This window comes from Alexandromys fortis, unplaced genomic scaffold (assembly GCF_014885135.2).
Source record: "Alexandromys fortis isolate MF-2015 unplaced genomic scaffold, M_Fortis_MF-2015_v1.1 scaffold_35, whole genome shotgun sequence".
Taxonomy (NCBI): domain Eukaryota; kingdom Metazoa; phylum Chordata; class Mammalia; order Rodentia; family Cricetidae; genus Alexandromys; species Alexandromys fortis.
The window spans coordinates 5,469,520-5,490,227 of record NW_026067913.1 but is presented as its reverse complement, the minus strand read 5'-3'; the positions used below and the strand labels follow the sequence as shown (position 1 = coordinate 5,490,227).

Genomic DNA, 20,708 nt, shown 5'->3' with positions numbered 1-20,708 from the left:
GTATGTAGCAAAAACCCTGGGTAAGCCAGTTCTAATAGCTGGTGGCGGCATTGTATACTGTCCTTGTGCCTCCTTACTCTGTTCACCAGCTCCAATAATTTCTTCAATCTTTTCAAATCTTTTTATCATTGTCTCTCTTAAATCCTGAATCTCCTGACCTGTATATGTTTCTAGTAAAGATAGTATGGTTCTTTGGAGTGCCATATTCTTCCTAAATGATAGAATATGCAAAAGAATACTAAACCCTAGTAGCCAGTAAATTAAGTTATCCTCATAGTCATATAAACCTTGCATGATACGACCCATTGTATTGGTAGCCCAAACAGTTAAATTCATGTTGGAAACGAAAACTGCCATATTACCTATTATCCAGCAGGTGGCGCTGTTGCCAAGTCTCGATGAAAACGGGTTCCTGTTTGAGGGTCTGCCGAAATCTGCCTGTCTCTGCTTCCGAGTGCTGGGATTAAAGGCGTGCACCACCACCACCACCACCGCCTGGCCGGCCTCAAACTCACAGAGATCCTCCTGCCTCTGCCTCCTGAGTGCTGGGATTAAAGGTGTATGCCACCACCCGGTCGGCCTCAGAGATCATCCTGCCTCTCTGGATATTATGGGCCTGAAGGCTGAGTGTATCTCGGACTCGCCTAAGTCACGAACTAAACAAAAAACGGCGTGCAGGGAACCATAAACCCAGAATCCAGGGGTAGAGAAGAGTAACCAGGAAGCCGTGTGTGCCTCCACGTGACAGAGCCACCCTGAGGGGTTGCAGCTTCTGCAACCGGCAACCGCGTGCTCTGGTTCACACCACTTAAGAGCTGTACTTGCAAGGGAGATTTAAAAACGACTCAGAAAAGAGTAAACCACGCAGGCAGAGACTACGCGGGCCTGTGGAGTTTCAATCCACGTGGGGAAGCAGATGATAGGGTGCGTGGGGACTTGAAGTCAATCTGAGGTGTCTAAAAAAATATAAAGAACTGCAGCAAGAAAAGCCAGTGCATGATAATTTATATTAAACTGCTGGCTCCACACACAAGGCACAGGCTACAAGGCTGCCACAAGGCACAGGCCACACGGCCGCCACAATGCACAGGCCACACGGCCCCCCGCAAGGCACAGGCCGCGGCTAAGGAAGGAAGGGCTCGCGCCAAGCCGAACTCGAGCGGGGGAAGGAGAGGTCCTAAAAGCCAAACGTTCGGGCGCCAGATGAAGGCGTAAGTCACGAACAAGGCCACACCAGTTTGGAGTTATGATTAATAGGGTGTTATTTATTTAAAGGGGAAAACTTACAGATCACCGTCTCAGACAACAGCCATCTGCACAACCAGGAAGGGAGTCTAGTCTCCGGCGGAGCAGGAAGTGAAGAGAGCGAGCAGAGGAAATAGCCGCTTTTTTAAAGGGAGAGAGGCCACGCCCCAATGGGCTGGTATCACAGCAGCTATTGGTTGGAGGGGCGGAAGGACCTCCCACAACAATTATATATGCTGATTATTATGAAAATATGCTGCAATTGATATGGGAGTGAGGATTTGGCATACTAGTTTCATATCCTTTTCTTCCTCCTCTCCCTCCCTCCTTCCTTCCTTCTTTACTTCTTTCCTTCCTTCTTTCCATCCTTTCTTACTTCCTTTTTCTCTCTTCCTTTCTTTCTTTTGATAGGTCCTCAATCTGCAGCCCTGGCTGGCCCAGAGATTGCTACCAGACCAGGTTGGCCTTGAACTGGCGGAGATTCACCACCTGCCTATTGAGTGCTGGGATTAAAGGTGTGCACTGCCACACCAAGCTTTATTTTCTTTAGGTATAGTCTTGGGGATTGTTGAATAAAGTGATAGCTCTCCTTTTAACCTCCCCCCCCCCTTTGTCAATGTATTCTTACTTGCAAGCGTTCATGGCAAAGAGTCATTGGTCTGGCTCGAGGCCTCTGGCCTCTGCTACACTGTCGATGCTGGGACTCCTCTTGGATATCTTGGTGCTGCCCTGTGTTGTGGTGATCCTGCAGCTTTGGGTCTGCATGACCGGCCCCTTTACTTGCTCCTCCCAATCACAGATGGGGTGGATGTTGGGGTGGGCTAACTCATCACCCTGGATCTCAGCCTGAGTAGTTGCAGGATTGGTCAGCCCACTAGCTCTCCCCAGTTCTCACAACCAGGGTGAGCTCTCCAACATTGCCCTGACTAGTTCATCCTTTGTAGCAATGAGCAAAGGATGGGGCCACTTCCCCTGCTTTCATGCCCTCAGGGTTGGCTTTTCCACACCTCGACCAACAGGGCCAGCTCTACTATGTTGTCCAGGCGAGGTGCAGGGCCACTCTCCCGAGTGCCATGCCTGGTGAGGGGCAGGAACAGCTCGCCCACTTTTATGACCCTCTCTCCCACCTGCCACAGGCAGTGAGGGGCGGTGGTGGAGGCACACCTCTTCTCTGCCCACATCACCATATGGCAGCCGAGGGTGGGTCCAGATTGCCTACAACCACATTCTCAGGGTTGGTTTGCCAGGTGCAATAGGTCAGCTCTGCTGCCCGGGCACTGTTTTTAATTTTTAAAAGAAACTTTCATGTTACAGTTAGAAGTAAATTCTAGTGTCCTGTTGAATCATAGGAGGGCTACAATGAACAAAATTGTACTTAATATTTCAAAGCTTTTAAATGTTCTTATAGTAATAAATGATAAATATTAGAGATCGTGGATGGGTCCTAGCATCCCAACCTGATTATTATATGATGTATATACATAACTTATGTTTATACATAGAGGAACACTGTAGACCTAAATCAGTACAATTGTATGTCCGTTATAAACAAAGTAAAATGAGCATTCAGTCTGGATGGATGATATTTGAGAATGATGTAAAACGGACAGGAAGAAGACTGGCCATCATTAAGTAAGATGTTTTGCTCTGGTGACTGGAGGTGCTGCTCAATATTTCATATATCACACACATTTAATAATACACATTCAAAACTGAGCCTCACTACACCATCTAACATAGGAAATACGAGGGGACCAGATAGTTAATTACCGAGAAATCTCTCCAGGGTTGGGCTTCTAACCTCTATACAGAAATGCCTTGCTACAAGGCAGAGGGACTGACCATCACATTGTTGCCAGTAAGGGAACTAACTGCAGGACTATGTTCAAGGCCACCCAATTAGGAAAGAGTGCAAAGCATGCTGGGAGCTTTAATCTGTGTCTCCCAAACCAGGGACCAGCTTTGCCTTTTCTGTATCTGGCTTCCTGTTCTAGACGGCTCTGATTATATACATTCTGAAATAATTTGCCCACCAGGCTTAAACTTTGTTAAAAAAAATTTAGATCGGTTTCTAGAGTTCTTTATATGTTTTGGAGATCAGACCTGTGTCTGATGTGGGCTTGGTGAAGATCTTCTCCCATTCAGTAGGATGCCCTTTTGTCTTAATGACAATGTCCTTTGCTGTACAGCAGTGTTTCAGGAGGCCCCATTTATTCACTGTTGCTCCTGTTGTCTGTCTCTGCCTGCTTTTTGGAGATTAGGATATAACGTGATTTCTTCCTTGGGCTCTCCCTGGGAGCAGGAGACATAAAGAACATCAGGAATAAACACAGCACTGTGACCACTCCTTGTTTTTAGTCTAGCGAGTGTTCCTTGGTATTTTGTCCCATTCTTGTTGTTGTAGTTGCATGTTGCCTGAACTAAGACCTGCAGCTAAAGACCTGTTTGTTCCTTGGTTCCCCACTGCTGTTCTGAGACCAGCTTCCCCATGGCAAAATCAGGCACTGAGTAGTGATCTCCAAAATTTCTTCTTGCTGGTAGTTTTCCCGCTCTAAGAAACAAATTTTTCTTGGGAAGCTTTCATGGGAGCTGTTTTAAATGAAGCATGCTGATGGCAGGGAGCATCTGAAAACCTCTTCTCTTCCCTTCCTACTCCTCACCTTCAATTTTCTTAAGCTAGAAAGACTAGGTAACAGAACATAAACAAACATCTAGGGTATACAGAGATTTTCAGTTGTTTCTGATGTTCGAAACCCTTTTGCAACTGAAAAAAAAACCCATCTCGTTGAATCAGGTTGACTTCACCTGAGTAGATACCGTTTGTTACAATAGTCCCACGCTTCCCAACTCCAGGTCTTGGCAGTGACAGGTGAGTAGGGACCCCTTTCTCGCAATCCCCTGTCCAAGAAACTGTCAGGCAACTCATAGGCAATATAGGCAGACAGGAAGTGGGCTGGGGAATGAGGGGATCTCCACCCATTACCAGATGCTTGAGTAGTAGGCAGGAGGATCCAGGTCAGCAGATACTCAAGACAAATTTACACCACCTGCTACCCACTTATAGACTTAAAACACTAGGAAGGAAGCTGGAATGCCAATCCCCTTGTTTTCTCCATGCCTTGTGTTTGGAATCCAAAAGGATACAGCAGAACAGTTGGATTTGGCAGTGGAAAGGGAATTAGTAGGCAAACAGAAGGAAGTGAAGGCAGCACCAAGGGAAGCTGTCTTAGTGGAGTATTGTGTATCAGTGGTTAGACGTCAAGACCCATCGTTCTCCAAGTGGTGATGTGGACACAGGCTTCGTAACTTCCTCATTCATATATAACCCAAAGACAACTTGGACAGATTATCAGAAACTTTTGGGGAGAGTGATGGGTGGAGTGGGGGAAAGGAATGAGGTAAAAAATGACTTCATCCTTCTAAAAGTACAATGCCATCACCTCAGTGGTGTTGCTATGGCTTCTTTTCATGTGATGTGGAAAAGAAAGTTTTGGGGGAAAACCAGCAAGTCACTGTAAGTTTCATTAGCAGTCTAAAATAAAAATGTATACTCCTATTTATCCATCATATCGTTATGCATTTTTGACGTTTTGTGGGAGATAGTTGACTTTTTCTTATTCTGCTTTTTAAAGAATATTTGCTATGACTTTCTAAGTGCATGAGGTTTGGGTTCATAATTTATGTATGATATGACATATACACACATAAGTTTTTATAGTCTCTTAGTAGTAGGAAAATGCCAAATGGTTACCTTTGTGAACGTGTTCTGATTGACCTGCAAACCGACTTTTACCACCTCAAAAGGGTTGATCACAATGGCTTCTGTTACTCCAGTTCCAAGTCCAGCAATGGCAAATGTCTAGGAAAAATAAGTCAACCAACACTTTAAAGCAACTGATCGTGCATGTTGGATTAAACATTCTACTCATTATGCAATGCAGCCAAAGTTAAGACAAGAATGAAGGAACCCCGCTAAGTGCACCATATACCATTACTAAGCAGCTTGAACTCTTGATTGGATGCTGACAATTCATGGAGAAGAAATTACAGAAGCCACAAACCACATCCCAATGTTTTCAGAATAAAATGTCAAAGCCCCATCAACAATGATGTCTCCCTTTAACAAAAAGGCAGGCTGTTTGACTGGTTAAAGGTGGATCCTAAAACACCTTCATGTGTATAATGGAAGCGCTTAACTTGGAAAGAAAGAGCTCCATTTTAAAATGTCTACTTCAGTGCATTTATTGAATAGAACCACAAATAAAATGCTTATATAAGGTCACCTTCCAGGCACATAACTGGAAACATTCAATTGCATAGTCTTGTTCTTAGAACCACTGCCTAAGATTATTAACAAACAAAATTATTTTCATTCATTCTGTATTTTATTTTGTTTCTGTTCCCAATGCTGTGGATTGCAGCCTGGGCCTTTTGTGCGGTAGGCAGAGCTCCCCCACTGTGTCCCATCCCAGCTGTCTTCTGTTTCTGGAGGATTTTTTTTTTTGTACCTACAAGCTGAGTAATCAACCCTGTGATCAGAAATGGCTGGTTGTTCTGATGGGCTCCTCTGAAATCTAGAACATTTGTCAAAGGATGAGATTGCATGTCAGATTCTCTTTGTCCATGGGTTGAGTCTCAGCAATAGAAAACTAATTTCAGCCCTTGAGAGGCAGAGGAGATCTCTCTGAGTTTGAGGCCAGACTGGTTCTACATGGTGAGTTTCAGGGCAACTGGGACTACATAGAGAAACCCTGTCTTAAAAAAAGAAAAAAGAATTTTAGCAATAGGAAGTAATATTTTTCTTCTACAGGGAATCTGAAGAGTCCCTAGAAAAATGTACATTAGCAATAAGCCAGCAATAATTAGAGGACATGCATGTGTACACATATGCACAGCAGAAAGGCAAAACCTTTACCGTCCAAAATCCCTTGTTGCTCAACTAGTTCCAGGGAAGACAATCTTCTATTTACTTCATTCTTTCCTTTCCATTTCTGTGACAAGGCCTTTATAGCCCAGGTTGGCCTTGAACTCTCATAGGGATCCACCTGCCTCAGCCTTCCAAGTGTTGAATTATAAGCATGCACCATGCCTTGTTCACATGGTCCTTATTTAGTGTCTCTAATCATTTTAAAATAAGAGACAGAAAGAGAGATGGGAGTAAGAAACGTTCTGTATCCTTAAAGTAGAGGTGGGGTTGATTGAGGGCCAGGGGTATGGGGTGGTTGAAATGCAGCCCATACTCCACCTGCCAAGTAAGAGCCACAGAGAGCCAGTGGTCAGGAGAGGGAGGGGACCAGCTCTCATCCAGGCTCCATCTGTGCTGCTGGGGCTGTGTGCTCATCACAGGATGATAAGGGATAAGCCAGTTCCCTCAACTGTAAAATGGAGACAGTAACATCTAGTTTTTCTACAGAGGTCAAAGTAATTCATGGATGTTCTTTTAAATCACTTCCCAAACACGACTGCTCTGGTTTCCCACGAAAAAGAGGAAGCACGGAGTTGCGCACAGGTCTAGGAGAGGAGGCATACTCATGGTGCTTTCTGTTTAGCCTACTTCCTTACAGCTTTAAACATCATTTTTATAGGGTAACTGACCAAATATTTTCTCATTCATCTCAGAGTTCCATCATGGACGCCAGTAAGGGGGTGGGGGGGGGGAGAGAAAAAAATAGCCAGTTCCGAAGCCTTCTGACTGAGAAAGCTAAAATCCAGATGTTAGGGTTTTATTACTCGCTCTATGCAACCTTCCAAGTCCTTCACTTTTTTGTCTCTCTATAAAGCTCAGCTACATCTGCTGTCAGAACCAATGTTCAGCAGTCCCTTGTCAAAAGAATTGATCAGATATCAGCAGATCATGTTACTGAGACGGTTGCCGAGACACGCTTTGCTGTCGGGTTTCCAGTCTCCCAAGCTTTCATGTGGGCACCAGGGCATATTTAACGGCTAAATGCCTCACTGTATCCAAAAAGCAAAGGGAGTAAGTGAGTTCAAGAAAAGAAGGGGGCCATATATGGTTTGCATGAGTTCATTTATAGTGGATTGAGTGGCCAGATACTTTTCCCTTTCAAATCTTGAGTCAAAAGATCTGCACTGTCTCACATGGTACCCGTGCTCAGCTCTGAAACAACCAACGAGTCCTTCAGAGGCCATATTTTATTTACTCCTACTAGGAAGTCTTTAATCTTCTTTTTAAAAAGGTGTTTCCAAAGGAAGATACTATGGAAAAGTCTCTCTCTCTCTCTCTCTCTCTCTCTCTCTCTCTCTCTCTCTCATACACACACACACACAGGGGGAGGTTTGAGATAGGGTCTCAGCATGTAGCTCCAATGTTCTGGAACTTACTATGTAGACTAGTTTGGTCTTGCACTCACAGAGATCCATTTTCCTGCCTCTGCCTCATGAAGGCCAGGATTCAAGGCGTGCACCACCACCACTTTAGGCAAGAATCTCTCCTACCTGAGATTCCTGGCAAGACTGCTCCTTTATGGGAGGACATGTCTCACAGCTGCCCTGTTAGATCAGGAGGTTAGATTGGAAGTTTTATCTAAAGAGGGCCCTTCTAGAAAGTGGGCATGTGAGAATTCTGAGGGTAAAAATACCTCTTTGACAATCTGTTAGTTACAGTAAACATTCTGGAAGAAACTTTTACAAGGAAAGGATGTACGGGCCTTGATACACGATGTCCTAATTTATAAAATTTTCTTTATTTTTGCCTTTATGATGGTGCAAAACTGAAACCCACTTCACACTTTGGACTTTGATCTTTTCCCAGGCCAGCAGTGCCGGAAGAGCTCATGATGCTGGGTAGAAGCATACCACAGCTCTCAGCGGGTCGTCCCTCCAGGAAAGTAAGCAACCCATTTTTTATAGCTTATCCCGATGCTTGCCTGTGATGCTCAGTGGCCTGGATGTGCCCAATGCATTTATTTATTTATTTATTTATTTATTTATTTATTTATTTATTTATTTATTTATTAAGCTGGCACTGGTTTTATAATTAAGGAGCTGAAGGCACATGTATTGATTTGCCAGTAGAATTTTGAGGCTTTAGCAGCCAAATAGGGATTTTCCCAGAGGCTAGAAGGTACTACCAGACAGAGAGTAATGCTGCACGGTGCCGTGTTTCCTTCTGCAGACTGGGGGAGGGAGGATCGTGCAGTTGCTGTCTTTGGGGCTCTCCGTGCACACATATTTGGTCAGTATAATTTAACTTGCTTTATGAAAGGGAGCAAAGTCACCACAGCGGGAGGAACGACACCGGGCAATGACCAGTCACCAAGTAAGCTGTGTGACACACCTGAGCTGTGTCATTGTAGGATAACTATTCTCCCCAGCTGAGTTGTTTACAGCTACTCCAGTAAAAGGCCCTTCAGTCTGCCTCTGACTGCCTGAGCAACAGCTGGGGAACTGACCCGTTAGGAAATAATCTCAGGCATATTGACTTTTGCATAAATAGATACACACAGTGTGTATGTAAACAAATGCATGCTTTGGTTTGTTTCCAAAGGTGAATGTAGTCTTTATTTTATATTCTTGACCATATCTCATAGAGGCCTTTCCAGACATATCATTATTATCATAAATTCTTCACTGAGAGCAATAAAATAGCCAGATTGTGAGTTATTATGAAGATGGCTTTCAACAAGTAGTTGAACGTTGAATAACTCAAATTCATATTTTAGTAGCTGGGCTTTGGGAATCAAAAGGGGTTTTGTTTCTGGATTTTGCTTTATGAAATAACATACACACTTAAGCATAATAAATATTCTCACTTACCAGCCCTGGTGGTAGTGACAGATATCCCAGCAGTTTCTTGTACTGCTCAAAGGTGGAAAACTGAAATAGAACCAAACCTGGAGATTTATAACAATTTCCTCCACAAACTCTCTAATTGGCTAAAAGTCCTTCAGTAAATCATGATAGTAATCAGCTTCTAAACATGATGAACCATCTAACACAGCTTTTAATCCTGTCTGGGGCTGTTGCTGTGAGATGCCATTTTAACATTCCCAGTTTTCAAATGTAGTTATAATAACTTACAGAAAATCTGATGGAATCCCTTATAGCAGTAAATGAACCATACGACTTCCATTTACCATGACCATTTTCAGTTTCCCCAGACATCAATAGACTTCTTTCTTATGGCAGTGATTCAAAATTATAGGTTCAGAGACCCGAAATCCTTGGTCTTATATGTTTTTACTATGAACCACTTTCCAAGAAAATGCCCCATTTTCTTACACAGTTGTAGAACACATCCACTTCTTAGCCTCGCGTGAACACTGCTTGTTCTCCTGATAGCTCCATGGATTTTAAACATTGTGATTGCAAAGATGCCTTGATAAGCTAGCGAAGGGCCCATCAAGTATATCTGGTCCACCCTCTTGCCCCAAAGAAAGACTGTTCTCAGTCTTATTCCCTCCTTTAGGCTCTGAAGATGACGGCAGTGAAGAACATGGATCAATAACGATGCTGCTGCCACCTTCAGAGGACTCTACTGAGTTGGCCAGACACACTTTTCTCCTGGCAAAATAAAATAATCCCTTCATATAATATATTTCTTTTTTGTTCCCTGTATTCTGTATTTTGAAAAATAACTCAGCTTGGGCAGGGTATTTTGTTCCTGAGAACTGAACTAGTTTAATGCCAACACCAATGCCAGGTAGGATTCCTTGACCAATGATAATAGGTCGTACTCTTAAGACCTGCAGTGTCTGATTCTCAAGAACCAAGAAATGGGATAGTAAATCATGCTATAATAAAACAAAGCAAAGTAAAGAAAAAAAAATAGAGTTTTTGGGAGTAGTTACACTCCATTGTTAGAAAAACGTGGTTTCTTGTGTACATGGCCCTAAAGTCTTTCAGTAACCCAAGAATCATTTATCAACAGATTGACTCTTCTTATTCTTTTAAAGAATTAGATCATTGCCATGATATTTTAGATGGAGTATTGATATAGAGTTTTCTAGATCAAGAATTTGTTCCTTCAATTACTAAATAGTTATTAGATTCCTCCCATTCTAGGCACTCAGAATACAGCCAACACAGCCAACACCCTGCTTTCCTACACCCACATAGTAGGGACCATTGCTGTTTTGATGAGAGACACATTAGAAACCCTAGGAGTCACTCCAGGGTTTGGAATGACGAAATAAACTGGAATTCTGAGGCGTTTGTTTGTTTGTTTGTTTTGAGACAAAGACTCATTATCTGATCCATGCTAGCCTAGAACTCACTATTGTAGTCATTGTTTTACTTCCTAAGCCTTTAGGTATTGAGACTATAAGGGTGAGCTACCTGCTTGGCTCTAATGTTAGGTTTTAAAGAACATTTACTTCCTTTTTATGATTGTCACCACCGTCATTGTGTTTAGACAGTCACTTTGCCAGGATTTTGAAGTGGGCAGTATACATCTGAAGCCTGGCTATGCCACTCATCATGGAAGTAAGCATGGGAACATTGCTTCAACCGTCTAATGGTCAACTGCAACAACCTTACCTATTAGAGTTGCCATGAGATAATGTAATTTAAGTAGGATTCCCTGACACAAGACTTAGGGAAGTTTGTTTCAGTTTCTTGTCGTATGTTAACAGAGGAACCACTGATGTCTAAGTCATGGAAGTCTGCTGTGATTCAGGAACATGCAACTTTATCGCACATGACAATTTTGTCAGACAAGAAGCCAGGGTATGGACTGTAGCCATACCTCAGTAGCAGCGAGCTTTCCTATCATACACAATGCCCTGTGGTCAACTTCTGGCTTAAAAAAGGGAAGGCGGGGCTCGGATGTACTCATGAACCACATCACATTAGAGTCATTACATTGATTTCCTGTCCCACGCCCACTTTGGGAACAATTCTCTATGCTGGCGTTGGGTCCTGAATGCCTTGGAAGGTGATGGGCCTTCTAGAAGTCTCTACTACTTTAGTAATTTACTGTGTGAGACGCATTCATTCAATGTTTGTCTTTTCCCCTATCTGGTTTTCTGTCATTTTAGGGATTAAAGACACAACTGGGATGTGAAGGAAGAAGTCTAAGGACATGGACTCAGCCCACAACTCTATCAACTCTTGTTGACAGAGGTTTATGTCCCACCTAGTCCTGCAACTTTTCAGTCCCAAAGAAACACACAGAGGCCTACATTAATTATAAACTGGTTTGCCTATTAACTCAGGCTTCTTATTAACTAATCCTTACATCTTACATTAACCCATTATTCTTGTCTGTGTCAGCCACGTGGCTGGGTACCTTTCATCAGTGAGGCATTCTCATCTTGCTTCCTCTCTGTCTGGGTGACAACTGCAGACTGACCTTTCTTCTTCCCAGAATTCTCCTGTTCTCATCACCCTGCCTCTACTTCCTGCCTGGCTACTGGCCAATCAGCATTTTATTAAAAATAATCCTGTTTTCTTCTTCTTCTTCTTCTTCTTCTTCTTCTTCTTCTTCTTCTTCTTCTTCTTCTTCTTCTTCTCCTCCTCCTCCTCCTCCTCCTCCTCCTCCTCCTCCTCCTCCTCCTCCTCCTCCTCCTCCTCCTCTTCTTCTTCTTCTTCTTCTTCTTCTTCTTCTTCTTCTTCTTCTTCTTCTTCTTCTTTTTTGACCATGTCCATTAAACAACCCATTGAGAAACCCAACATCCTTGATGTTCTGTTTTGGGACATAATTGAGCTATATGAGAGCATGAGCCATTCGAATCTTGTCTCTAAAAAAAAAAACGGGAGCTGAGAAGTGCCCTTACAGCACTCATATCTGCTCTTATGGCATGGTCCCTTTGAGCACTCTTCCCATGCCCTTTGAAAGTGGAGTTTTCTGGATGGACTGACAAGCACAGGGGTGGTTCCTAGCCCTGTGCGCTATCAAGCTCTGATTCTCCAGAGTTGTTATTTCCTGGGAGGTAGATGTTCTCTCATTGGCTCAAACTGCTGAATACTTGAAGGCTTTCTCTGAAAACTTCTCTGTCTCTTTGTTTCACTCCTGTCAGCGCCCGTAACCTTGCTATTCCTAGAGTCTGAGATTCTTTACCCAATGATTCTACTGGGTTCTGCCTTTATTTCTCCTCCTTACTTAGGGCCCAGAAACCCTCTCAAGTCAGTACATTCACAGGGCTCATCTTGGCTGATTCCCTCTCCCAGATGTTACTGTCCTTCATTGTGTGATGTCAGGTTCTCTAAACAAACTTCTGTTTCTTGTAGGTTGTTTATTGTTACTGCTCATGATGTTGCTCATGTAGAAGAGTTAATCTGGCCATTATTCCATCTCGATCAGAAGTGGGAGTCTTAGCCTTCAAGATACTTTGAATAGTAAATGTGGGAATTTGAGAACTGGAATAGATTATCTCCAAATATAAACTTTTTTCCCATAAATTTGTTCCTGTTTCATTGACTCATTTAAACATCAACTATATGTAGATGCCACAGGAAGTGTAGGTACACAACAGTGCACAGGCAGACTTCACATGCTTATAACATAGCCTCCCATGAGTTTGGTCAGGGTAAAGAGTCTGGAAAATTTGACCATAGAATACAATTGCATTCTGGCCTTGGGAGGCTGAATAGCAGACTCTGAATCCCAGAACATGCTGCCTGCCATCTCTCAGTATCTCTGCCTAAGTCTTCATTTCTGTTCATTGATTGCAGTTTGATTCTATCTTAATTTTGGAAACAGAAATATAATTTATCTACAAGTGTTATTTTAATTATAAATCTAATTTCAAACGAGAAAATACAGACAAGCCTAAAACTGCCTGTTTACGATTATGGTAACAATTGTAACTAAAGTGTCCATTCCAAGGAAGACATATATACATGGTGTATACTGAGTCCATGTACACAAGCGTGTGCGTGCACACACACATACACAGAGGAATTCCTGAATATTTTGTTCAGAGGTAAATTTCAATGACACACAATGGGATAGTTTATGAGGTACGAAATCGTTACAATCAGATGGTTGCTTCCCTCCCAAATCCTAAGGTAAATATCTACAAAATGAATGTTTTCATAAATTGTGTTGAAGAACTGGTGTTATCCATCTGGCAAAGATACACTTAACTACAAGTTCTACTTAAAAAGCCAAAGTACTTTCCATATGTCTCAATAATTTTAAGGTAAAATCTCCTTGCAACAAGATGTCTGGGACACATCCACCATATCCAGTTGCCCAGCAGTTCATCTGTTAACCATTGTTCTGGCATGGAGTGCTGCTTTATTTTATTTTTTTAGAGACTAACTCGGTTTCGGAAAGCTCAAGTTTTTTTTCCTTCTTCTTTTTTTTTTTTTTTTTTTTGCAAAGGATTGTTTAAGATTGATAAAACTTAATCCTCCTAAAGTGTAAACTGTCTCCAACATACAGCATTGAGGGAAATGACTGCAGGAAGAAGCCTAATTATAATTTACTTTATTTATACGTGGGAAACACTGAACAAATGAATATATTATTCCAGGGAGACAAAGTGACTTTCCTTTTGAACAGGAACTCTGTTCTGTTTGTTTACTTGGGCAATCTTTTATCAAGTGAAGCCGTTTCATAATTCAATTCAGCCCTTTTGTGTACTTTGGTGAACTTTTTCCAGATCCTCCACTGAGATTCAGATCCTTATAATGAAATTTGTATTGAAGCAATAATATGAAAGCACAGAAACTACAGCCACAAAGAAGAGAAAGTATGTTTTCAAGCGTTCGTTTCTGAACTTGAGACCTGAACTCAAATTCTATTACATTGCTATTTGACATAATGCAAAAGCTTGATGTATGTATACATATGTATATGTTGGTTATTCCATCATGTTTTAAAACCCAGTCATCTCCTTCATTTACTCAGTAACAGCATGTAGGCTGCTCCTTTTTGCCTTTCAGGAATATCAGGGATAGAAATTGAGGATGTGAAAAAGCTTTATGCCATTAAAATAAATGGCATAAAGTTAGAAAGGAAGCCTTTATGACGATGTTTATGTTATTTTTATAGAAAGGCAAAGCCATATTGGGTGATGTCAGCCATGGGGGTTGGGGGAGGGCCATGCCAGTTAGGAACAATTAGGACTTTAGCCTGAAAGAACACATGGGAAACAGTGTGGGGGTCATCTTTTATTCTTCGAGGGTCTGGCACACACTCATGGTCACACAACCACACCAGGAAGTTGTATGTTAACCTCCAGAGCTGTATGTTAAAGAGACAGAGATACCAGAAGAGAATTTTGGCAGAAGATATTAAAGGGAGAAATAAAGTCTTGTTTAAAAAATATGTAAGAGTCATACACAAAAAGTAGTGTATTTCAAGAAACAGAAATGACTTCAGAAGTGGTTTTCTACTTCTTTTTCTTTAATACTCATTGCTCCAAAGGAACATTTCTGAGGCCCAAGTGAGGTTTGCTCTAACTTCCTCATATTGATTCTGCTTTTCTTTATGTTTCTAGAACAAAAAGTTTCAGATACTGCTCTGTGAACATGTGTGTGGGTGTGGGTGTGTGTGCATGCGTGTGGGTGGGTGTGTAAGTAATTTCCTCATTAGAAAGAAGCAACTTGGCCTTAAAAAACAGCTCCAAACAAACAAATATGCATATTTGAGAGACTGACCACGTCTAATTATAACGAAGATTGATTATGCTACAAGTTCTGCATTAAAGCTTTTAGTGTTTTACATTAAGTGATATTAGTGCTCCCTTGATTACCATGGGTGTCTGGACACGGTGTACACACTTGGTGGTAAAGCATAGAGCACTTACCTTGACTGCACATTTTGGTGTTTCAGCTAAAATGGGTGGCAGAATTCCTTTGTAAAAGCCAAAAAGCCTATAGAAGAAAGAAAATATTTTTATATGAATGAGGAAATTGACATCAGATAATTTTGCTTTTGTTTATGAATAAAGAAAATGACTATCTAATCTAGCACACAAATTATGAAATTTGAGGTGCTAAAGTGAAGGTGAGAACCCAGTGTCTGTCACAGTTATTTGTCTATCCTGTGTCATCACAGAAGATGGCTCAGTGATTCTGAGTCTGGAACCCTGTAAGCAAACTGAGAAATGTGGCCACAGCTCCACCTCATAGACAAGCTTGACTCAGTCTTAGAGATTTCTATTTTCTCTGTGTGGTAGATCACTTCAAGTTATCTAATGTCTTTTATTTCCTCAATTTTGGTAACCAAATGAGATTATGGTTATACTCAAATGTAGCAGATTGAACCCTTTTGGAGCCAGCAAGGCTAAATATAATCTTTAACTCTGGCTTTATTAGTTAGTTCTGAGTTTGTGAAATTAGGTCTCCCATCCATCCTGAGTTAGTTATGTATATTTTGAACTTCTTTAGTGGAAGAGGAAGAAGTTTGAAGAGGACCAGGATTAAGGTTATGTAGATTGGCAGAGGAAAAGCTGGAGTCCTTCCATGTCAACACTGAGAATACTGTGGGAACACATTAAGGCAAGAATAAATTTTGCAAGAGTATCAAATGCTTCTTCTGGGCAATTAAAACTCACCATTTTTCTTAGTTTTCAAGACTCAAAAATTTAAACTCGACTATCTAAGAAACTTAATACACATGCCATTGCTCCCTTTCCACCTTCCCAGTATAGAAGTAGAATACTTTGTTCGATTTTCTGAAGTAATCCATCTTCTTGATAACTCCATAAAGGCTACAAAGAAGGGAAGACTCACTATGTCTCTGGTTTAGGATGTTCTGATTAACGCTAAGGTTCACTCTAACTTCCTAATAGTGATTCTGCTTTTCTTTATGTTTCTAGAACAAAAAGAGCTTACTCCAGCTGACCTTGTGTTACCCACCCAAACACAGTGACTTCTTGCTTTTACCAATTCTTTGGCTTAAATGGCAAACTTAAGGAGGGAACAAATACGCATGTTACATTTCTCAATTGTTAGTGCTTTCAGGTTGGGTTGCTTTGTGGGATCTTACCTTAGAGTCCTTTTTGAGCATAGAACAAAATCTTGTTAAGTATGATTCCTGATAGAGGTTTACTTTGCCCCCTGGTTTTGATGCAATAGAGAATATGAGTATCATGATTGGAAATAAAGAAAACTCAATTTGAAGAAGTACAAGAATTTGCAAATTGCCAAATTCCATTTCATTCCTATTTTCTCTACTGATGCCTACAATTTTCACATCAACCCCTCCCACCACAACACACCTGTAAAACTTAAATACTTTTCTAATCATTTAAATTTCATTGAGGTGAATTGCTTTTCACTCTTCAGTACATGAGTACGGGCTTGGTCTTCCCATAGATACATGCGGGTTTTGTGACTGGAAGCTCTACAGCTATAATTAAAGCAATTACTAGTGTTGTTTTTTTTCTGTAAAGATATTTTCATATCTGAAAATTTTCGGGGAGATATGAGGGTGAAATTAAGAGGAAAACATAAGTAATGTTTTAAAAATGGAATATTCAGGGTAATGATGGATTTGATGTCCTTTATTGCAGTAGCAGAGAACAGTTAGAAAGAAAAAATGCTACCCTAGACAACAATATTAGGCAGGAATACAGTGAACATTATGGCTCTCTTGAAAGGCAGGCATGTGGGGAAGATGCTGGAGTTCTGTTTCCAGGTGAAGGAACTGGTACCAAGAGGCAGAAGCAACAAGGAAAGGCAGCTCTCAGCCAGATGGATTTTATTAAAAGCACTTCCAATAGGAAAAATGCAACAGAATGGCTTTGTCTGAAAAGTGGTTAGCTCTACTTTGACGTTTGGTCAAACAACCTGGATGTCTGCTCGTCCTGGACGCCAGAGGTGAGATGTATTTGGCAATGGGTGGGATTGGAGATTCTTAAAGTTAGTCTTTTCCAATCATCAGATTCTGTAATCCCAAGAAAAGAACAAGAGGACACGTGAAACTTTGCCTTACTTTAGACTTTTTTTTTTTTGTCTCAAGTATAGCATGGCTTCTCTGGAAGAGGATTGTCTCGTAAGTAACACAAGGACTTCATTTCTTAATGGAAGAAAATATTAAAAAGAGGTGTAAGGCAGGAGGGAACAGAGAGGCAGCTGGGAGTAACATAAGGGTTTAATCTGTAAAGAGCCGGGAGGTCCAGAGCCCTCTGCTTCATGTTGGCGATGCTTCATTCGTGTGCCCTCCTTTCCCCCTCTCTGCTCAGCTCCTTTTATGTACAGTCACCTTACCCCACAGCCTGAGCTTTAGAACAGCACATGGGAGTTTTAACTGGAAGTTCTAAAGGATTCTGGGCATCTTTGGGTGCTAGATAGAGCTTTAGAATCACCCACTTCCCTGCATTATTTTCACAGAATAGCCTTGCCACAGAGGTCAGATGCCGACAGTCATGCCAACTGCTTCTGTGGAGAATGGCCACACACCCAAGTCTACTGAAATCGTGGTGTCCAATTTATTAACACAGTATGAGACAACTGGGAGGCAGGGCTTGGTCAGACACCTTGTTCAAATGGACCCATCATATTCTAATTCTTCAATGCGACTCAAACTAGACCTATTTGCATTTTTCTTCAGGATATAGGAATTGGTACTGAGAATTACAGTCTTGTTCCGTGTGCTTAAAGCTCTAAACTATAAAACCAGTATGCCAACAGCAGTCATGTTTCTGTCATTTGGAAGAGGTCAATCTGCTGTGACAAAAGAGGAAAGAAAAAAAAGGAAGCCCCTACTCAGGGAGACCGGAAGCAAGAAAGGGCAGACAGTCTGGCCCTGCGTATGTGACTTCACCACCAGAATTTCTTTAAACCAGTTACATGTAGACCACTTTTTGAATATTTAACTGTGATTTTCATTCTCTGTGATGCACCATAGCATCTCCAGTAAAATTTTATCTAAATACAACTGAGCTATGTTGACTACTGAAAGCCCAGCGTACTGGATCCAGAAAGTATGTCTTAAGGTCCCAATGCCCAACATGGCTTTTGTAGGCTTTCTATGCCATATCCTATGAGGAAAAAACTAAAAACTATAAATAAATTAGTTAATTAAAATCTGTCAAGATTTCCCTTGGGACATTAGGAAGAGTTGCATCCAAAATGTGGGAAGGAGAATGTAAGGAAGTCCCAAGCTGATACTATCTGCTGTCTTTCTGGCTTCATTTGATAGCTAGTTGAAGTTTCCTTTTGCAAAACAGGATGCACAGATGTAAAAACTTCAAGAGAAAATGACTTATTCTGTGAATGGCATTTTTCTACCCTGTCTAGAACTGTGTGCATTGAGTTTAGCTTGGCGTTTCAGAACAAAATCAGAGAAGTAAAGAGATTGGTAACACCCATGTGTTGAAATAGGAGCGGCGGGGCTGTGTCCCCAGCACCCCGGCCGCCTGCTAGCTTATGCCCAAAATAACAACACACAAACTGTATTCATTTAAAGACTGCTTGGTTGACCTTAAATTTCTATCAATAAAGCAAAATCTATACTAATGCAAATTATTCATATCTCTATCATATCCCCCTTTAAATGTAAAAGAACATTTATAAACCATATTTGGGAACATGGGCACAGTTTTTTCTCTCCAAACTGCTTCCTGCTGAATGGGGGCGTCGTTAATTAGGTCTTTCATGGTATAACCTGTGTGCTAGTTTCATCTCAGTTGGCAGTTGAGCGAAGCAATTTTCTGAAGGTATTCACAGCAACCGTTCAGGAGGGCGTGGTCCATCATACCATATCGGAATAGAAGAAATGAACAGGGTCTCATCCTCTGTGAAAACAAAAAAAGAAACTCCTTTCCAAAGTATCATGTCCTTAGATCCAAATTTCAAAGTCAAGGCATCAAAATCTCTACGATGGATTAGTTCAGCAGCATTTATAAACAAATATCTTTTGGCAGCTGTTGCTCCTTCCTCAGCATTCAAACAATTCAAAGAGAGCATAATAGTATACAGTATCAAGATTCTCTGTGTATTTTCCATCTTTGTACGCTTTATTTTAACCTCTATTTTGTTTATTTTTACTTTTATTTTATATTCTCTGTATCTCTTTGACCTGAAATAACTCTGTAGACCAGGCACTCCTTGAACTCTCAGAGATCCGTCTGTCTCTGCCTCACAGGCATTGGGATTAAAGGTGTTTGCTACTACACCTTAAACTCACAGAGATCTGTTTGTCTCTGCCTTCTAGGCACTGGGATTAAAGGCCTGTGCTACCACACCTTGAAGTCACAGAGGTCAATCTCCTTCTGCCTCCCAAGCGTTGGGATTAAAGGCTTGTACTACCACACACAACTTCTCTTTTTCTTACTTTTTTTTTTTACTTTAAGAATTTTAACTTTTAGTCTGCATACATTTTTAACACTGTAAATCATTTAAAAAGTTTCTGTGTCTTTGACGCTCTCTTTACTGTATCTCTCTCTGTTTTTCTGACCACATGAGTCTTTAATTTACCAAGCAATCTCAGTAGGATTAAAGCCGTGGATTTGCCGGCTAGATCCAGTCCATTCCTTAGCTTTCCAGCCTCATGGCAGTTGTACAGGCTGTAGCCATGTTTATAGCCACAACTCTATGGCATTTCAAGGTTCCTGCCAGCCAGCGAGCTACAACAGACTACAGTCAAGTCCTCCTCGGTAGTTGGCCCTCCTGCCTCAGTCAGAGTTTGCCCTGGCAGGACGGCCCAGAAAGCCGGCATTTTTAAACAGCACAGCTTTTTTCCTGCTACGGCTGAAAACCGAAAAGCATGCGTTCAGCTTTTCGTCAACACCATTTAAGTGTTTCGTGGCAGGACCTCTTAATGAGCTGCAGGGATTTTTGCAGCTGAAGCTGAGTCAGGAAGCCTCTCTTAGATGAGAGTGCTTGCTTGCCTCTAGCAAGCAGAGTAGACCCGAAAAATTGTTGCTACCAAAAAAACATGCATTACTCTTTCTCAAGCTTTCTCAGGCTTTCAGTGGATCCAGTTGTCCACACGTCTGGGCGCCATCTGTTGAAATAGGAGCGGCGGGGCTGCGTCCCCAGCACCCCGGCCGCCTGCTAGCTTATGCCCGAAATAACAACACACAAACTGCATTCATTTAAAGACTGCTTGGTTGACCTTAAATTTCTATCAATAAAGCAAAATCTATACTAATGCAAATTATTCATATCTCTATCACCCATGTCAACAATCTCCATATCATTTACCTGAGAGGCAGATAGTTCGCTGCCTTCAGTCTACACGCTGAATGAGTGGCGAGTGGTACTGCACTGTTTATGAAGCCTTGCCAACAGTTCCTCCCCTGGCAAGACAGTCAATGGACCACTGTGCTTTTAAGATTGAACTTGCACCAAGTCAAATAGAAAAATCTTTGGATGAGGCTTAAGGGTCACTATAGGACTTCTTCTAAAAGTGTGCTATCAACTATGGGGCTGGAGAGAGGGCTCAGTGGTAAAGAACTTGTTGCTGCTCTTGTAGGGGACCAGAATTTAGTTCCCAGCACCATGTTAGGAAGCTCACAGCCACCTGTGACTTCAGCTCCAAGGGCTTTGATGCCCTCTTCTGGCCAGACTGGGTGCTTGGATTCATGTGGACATACCATCAT

At 41.7% G+C, this 20,708-nt stretch overlaps 1 protein-coding gene across 1 annotated transcript in view; it reads right to left on the bottom strand.

Annotated features, from left to right (window-relative positions):
- Slc25a21 (solute carrier family 25 member 21) overlaps positions 1 to 20,708 on the bottom strand; it is a 144,215-nt gene that overhangs the window by 45,060 nt on the left and 78,447 nt on the right. Inside the window, 3 exon segments of the mRNA XM_050138825.1 lie at positions 4,997 to 5,104; positions 9,022 to 9,081; positions 14,964 to 15,030. Of these exon segments, the coding sequence (XP_049994782.1) occupies positions 4,997 to 5,104; positions 9,022 to 9,081; positions 14,964 to 15,030 (235 nt within the window).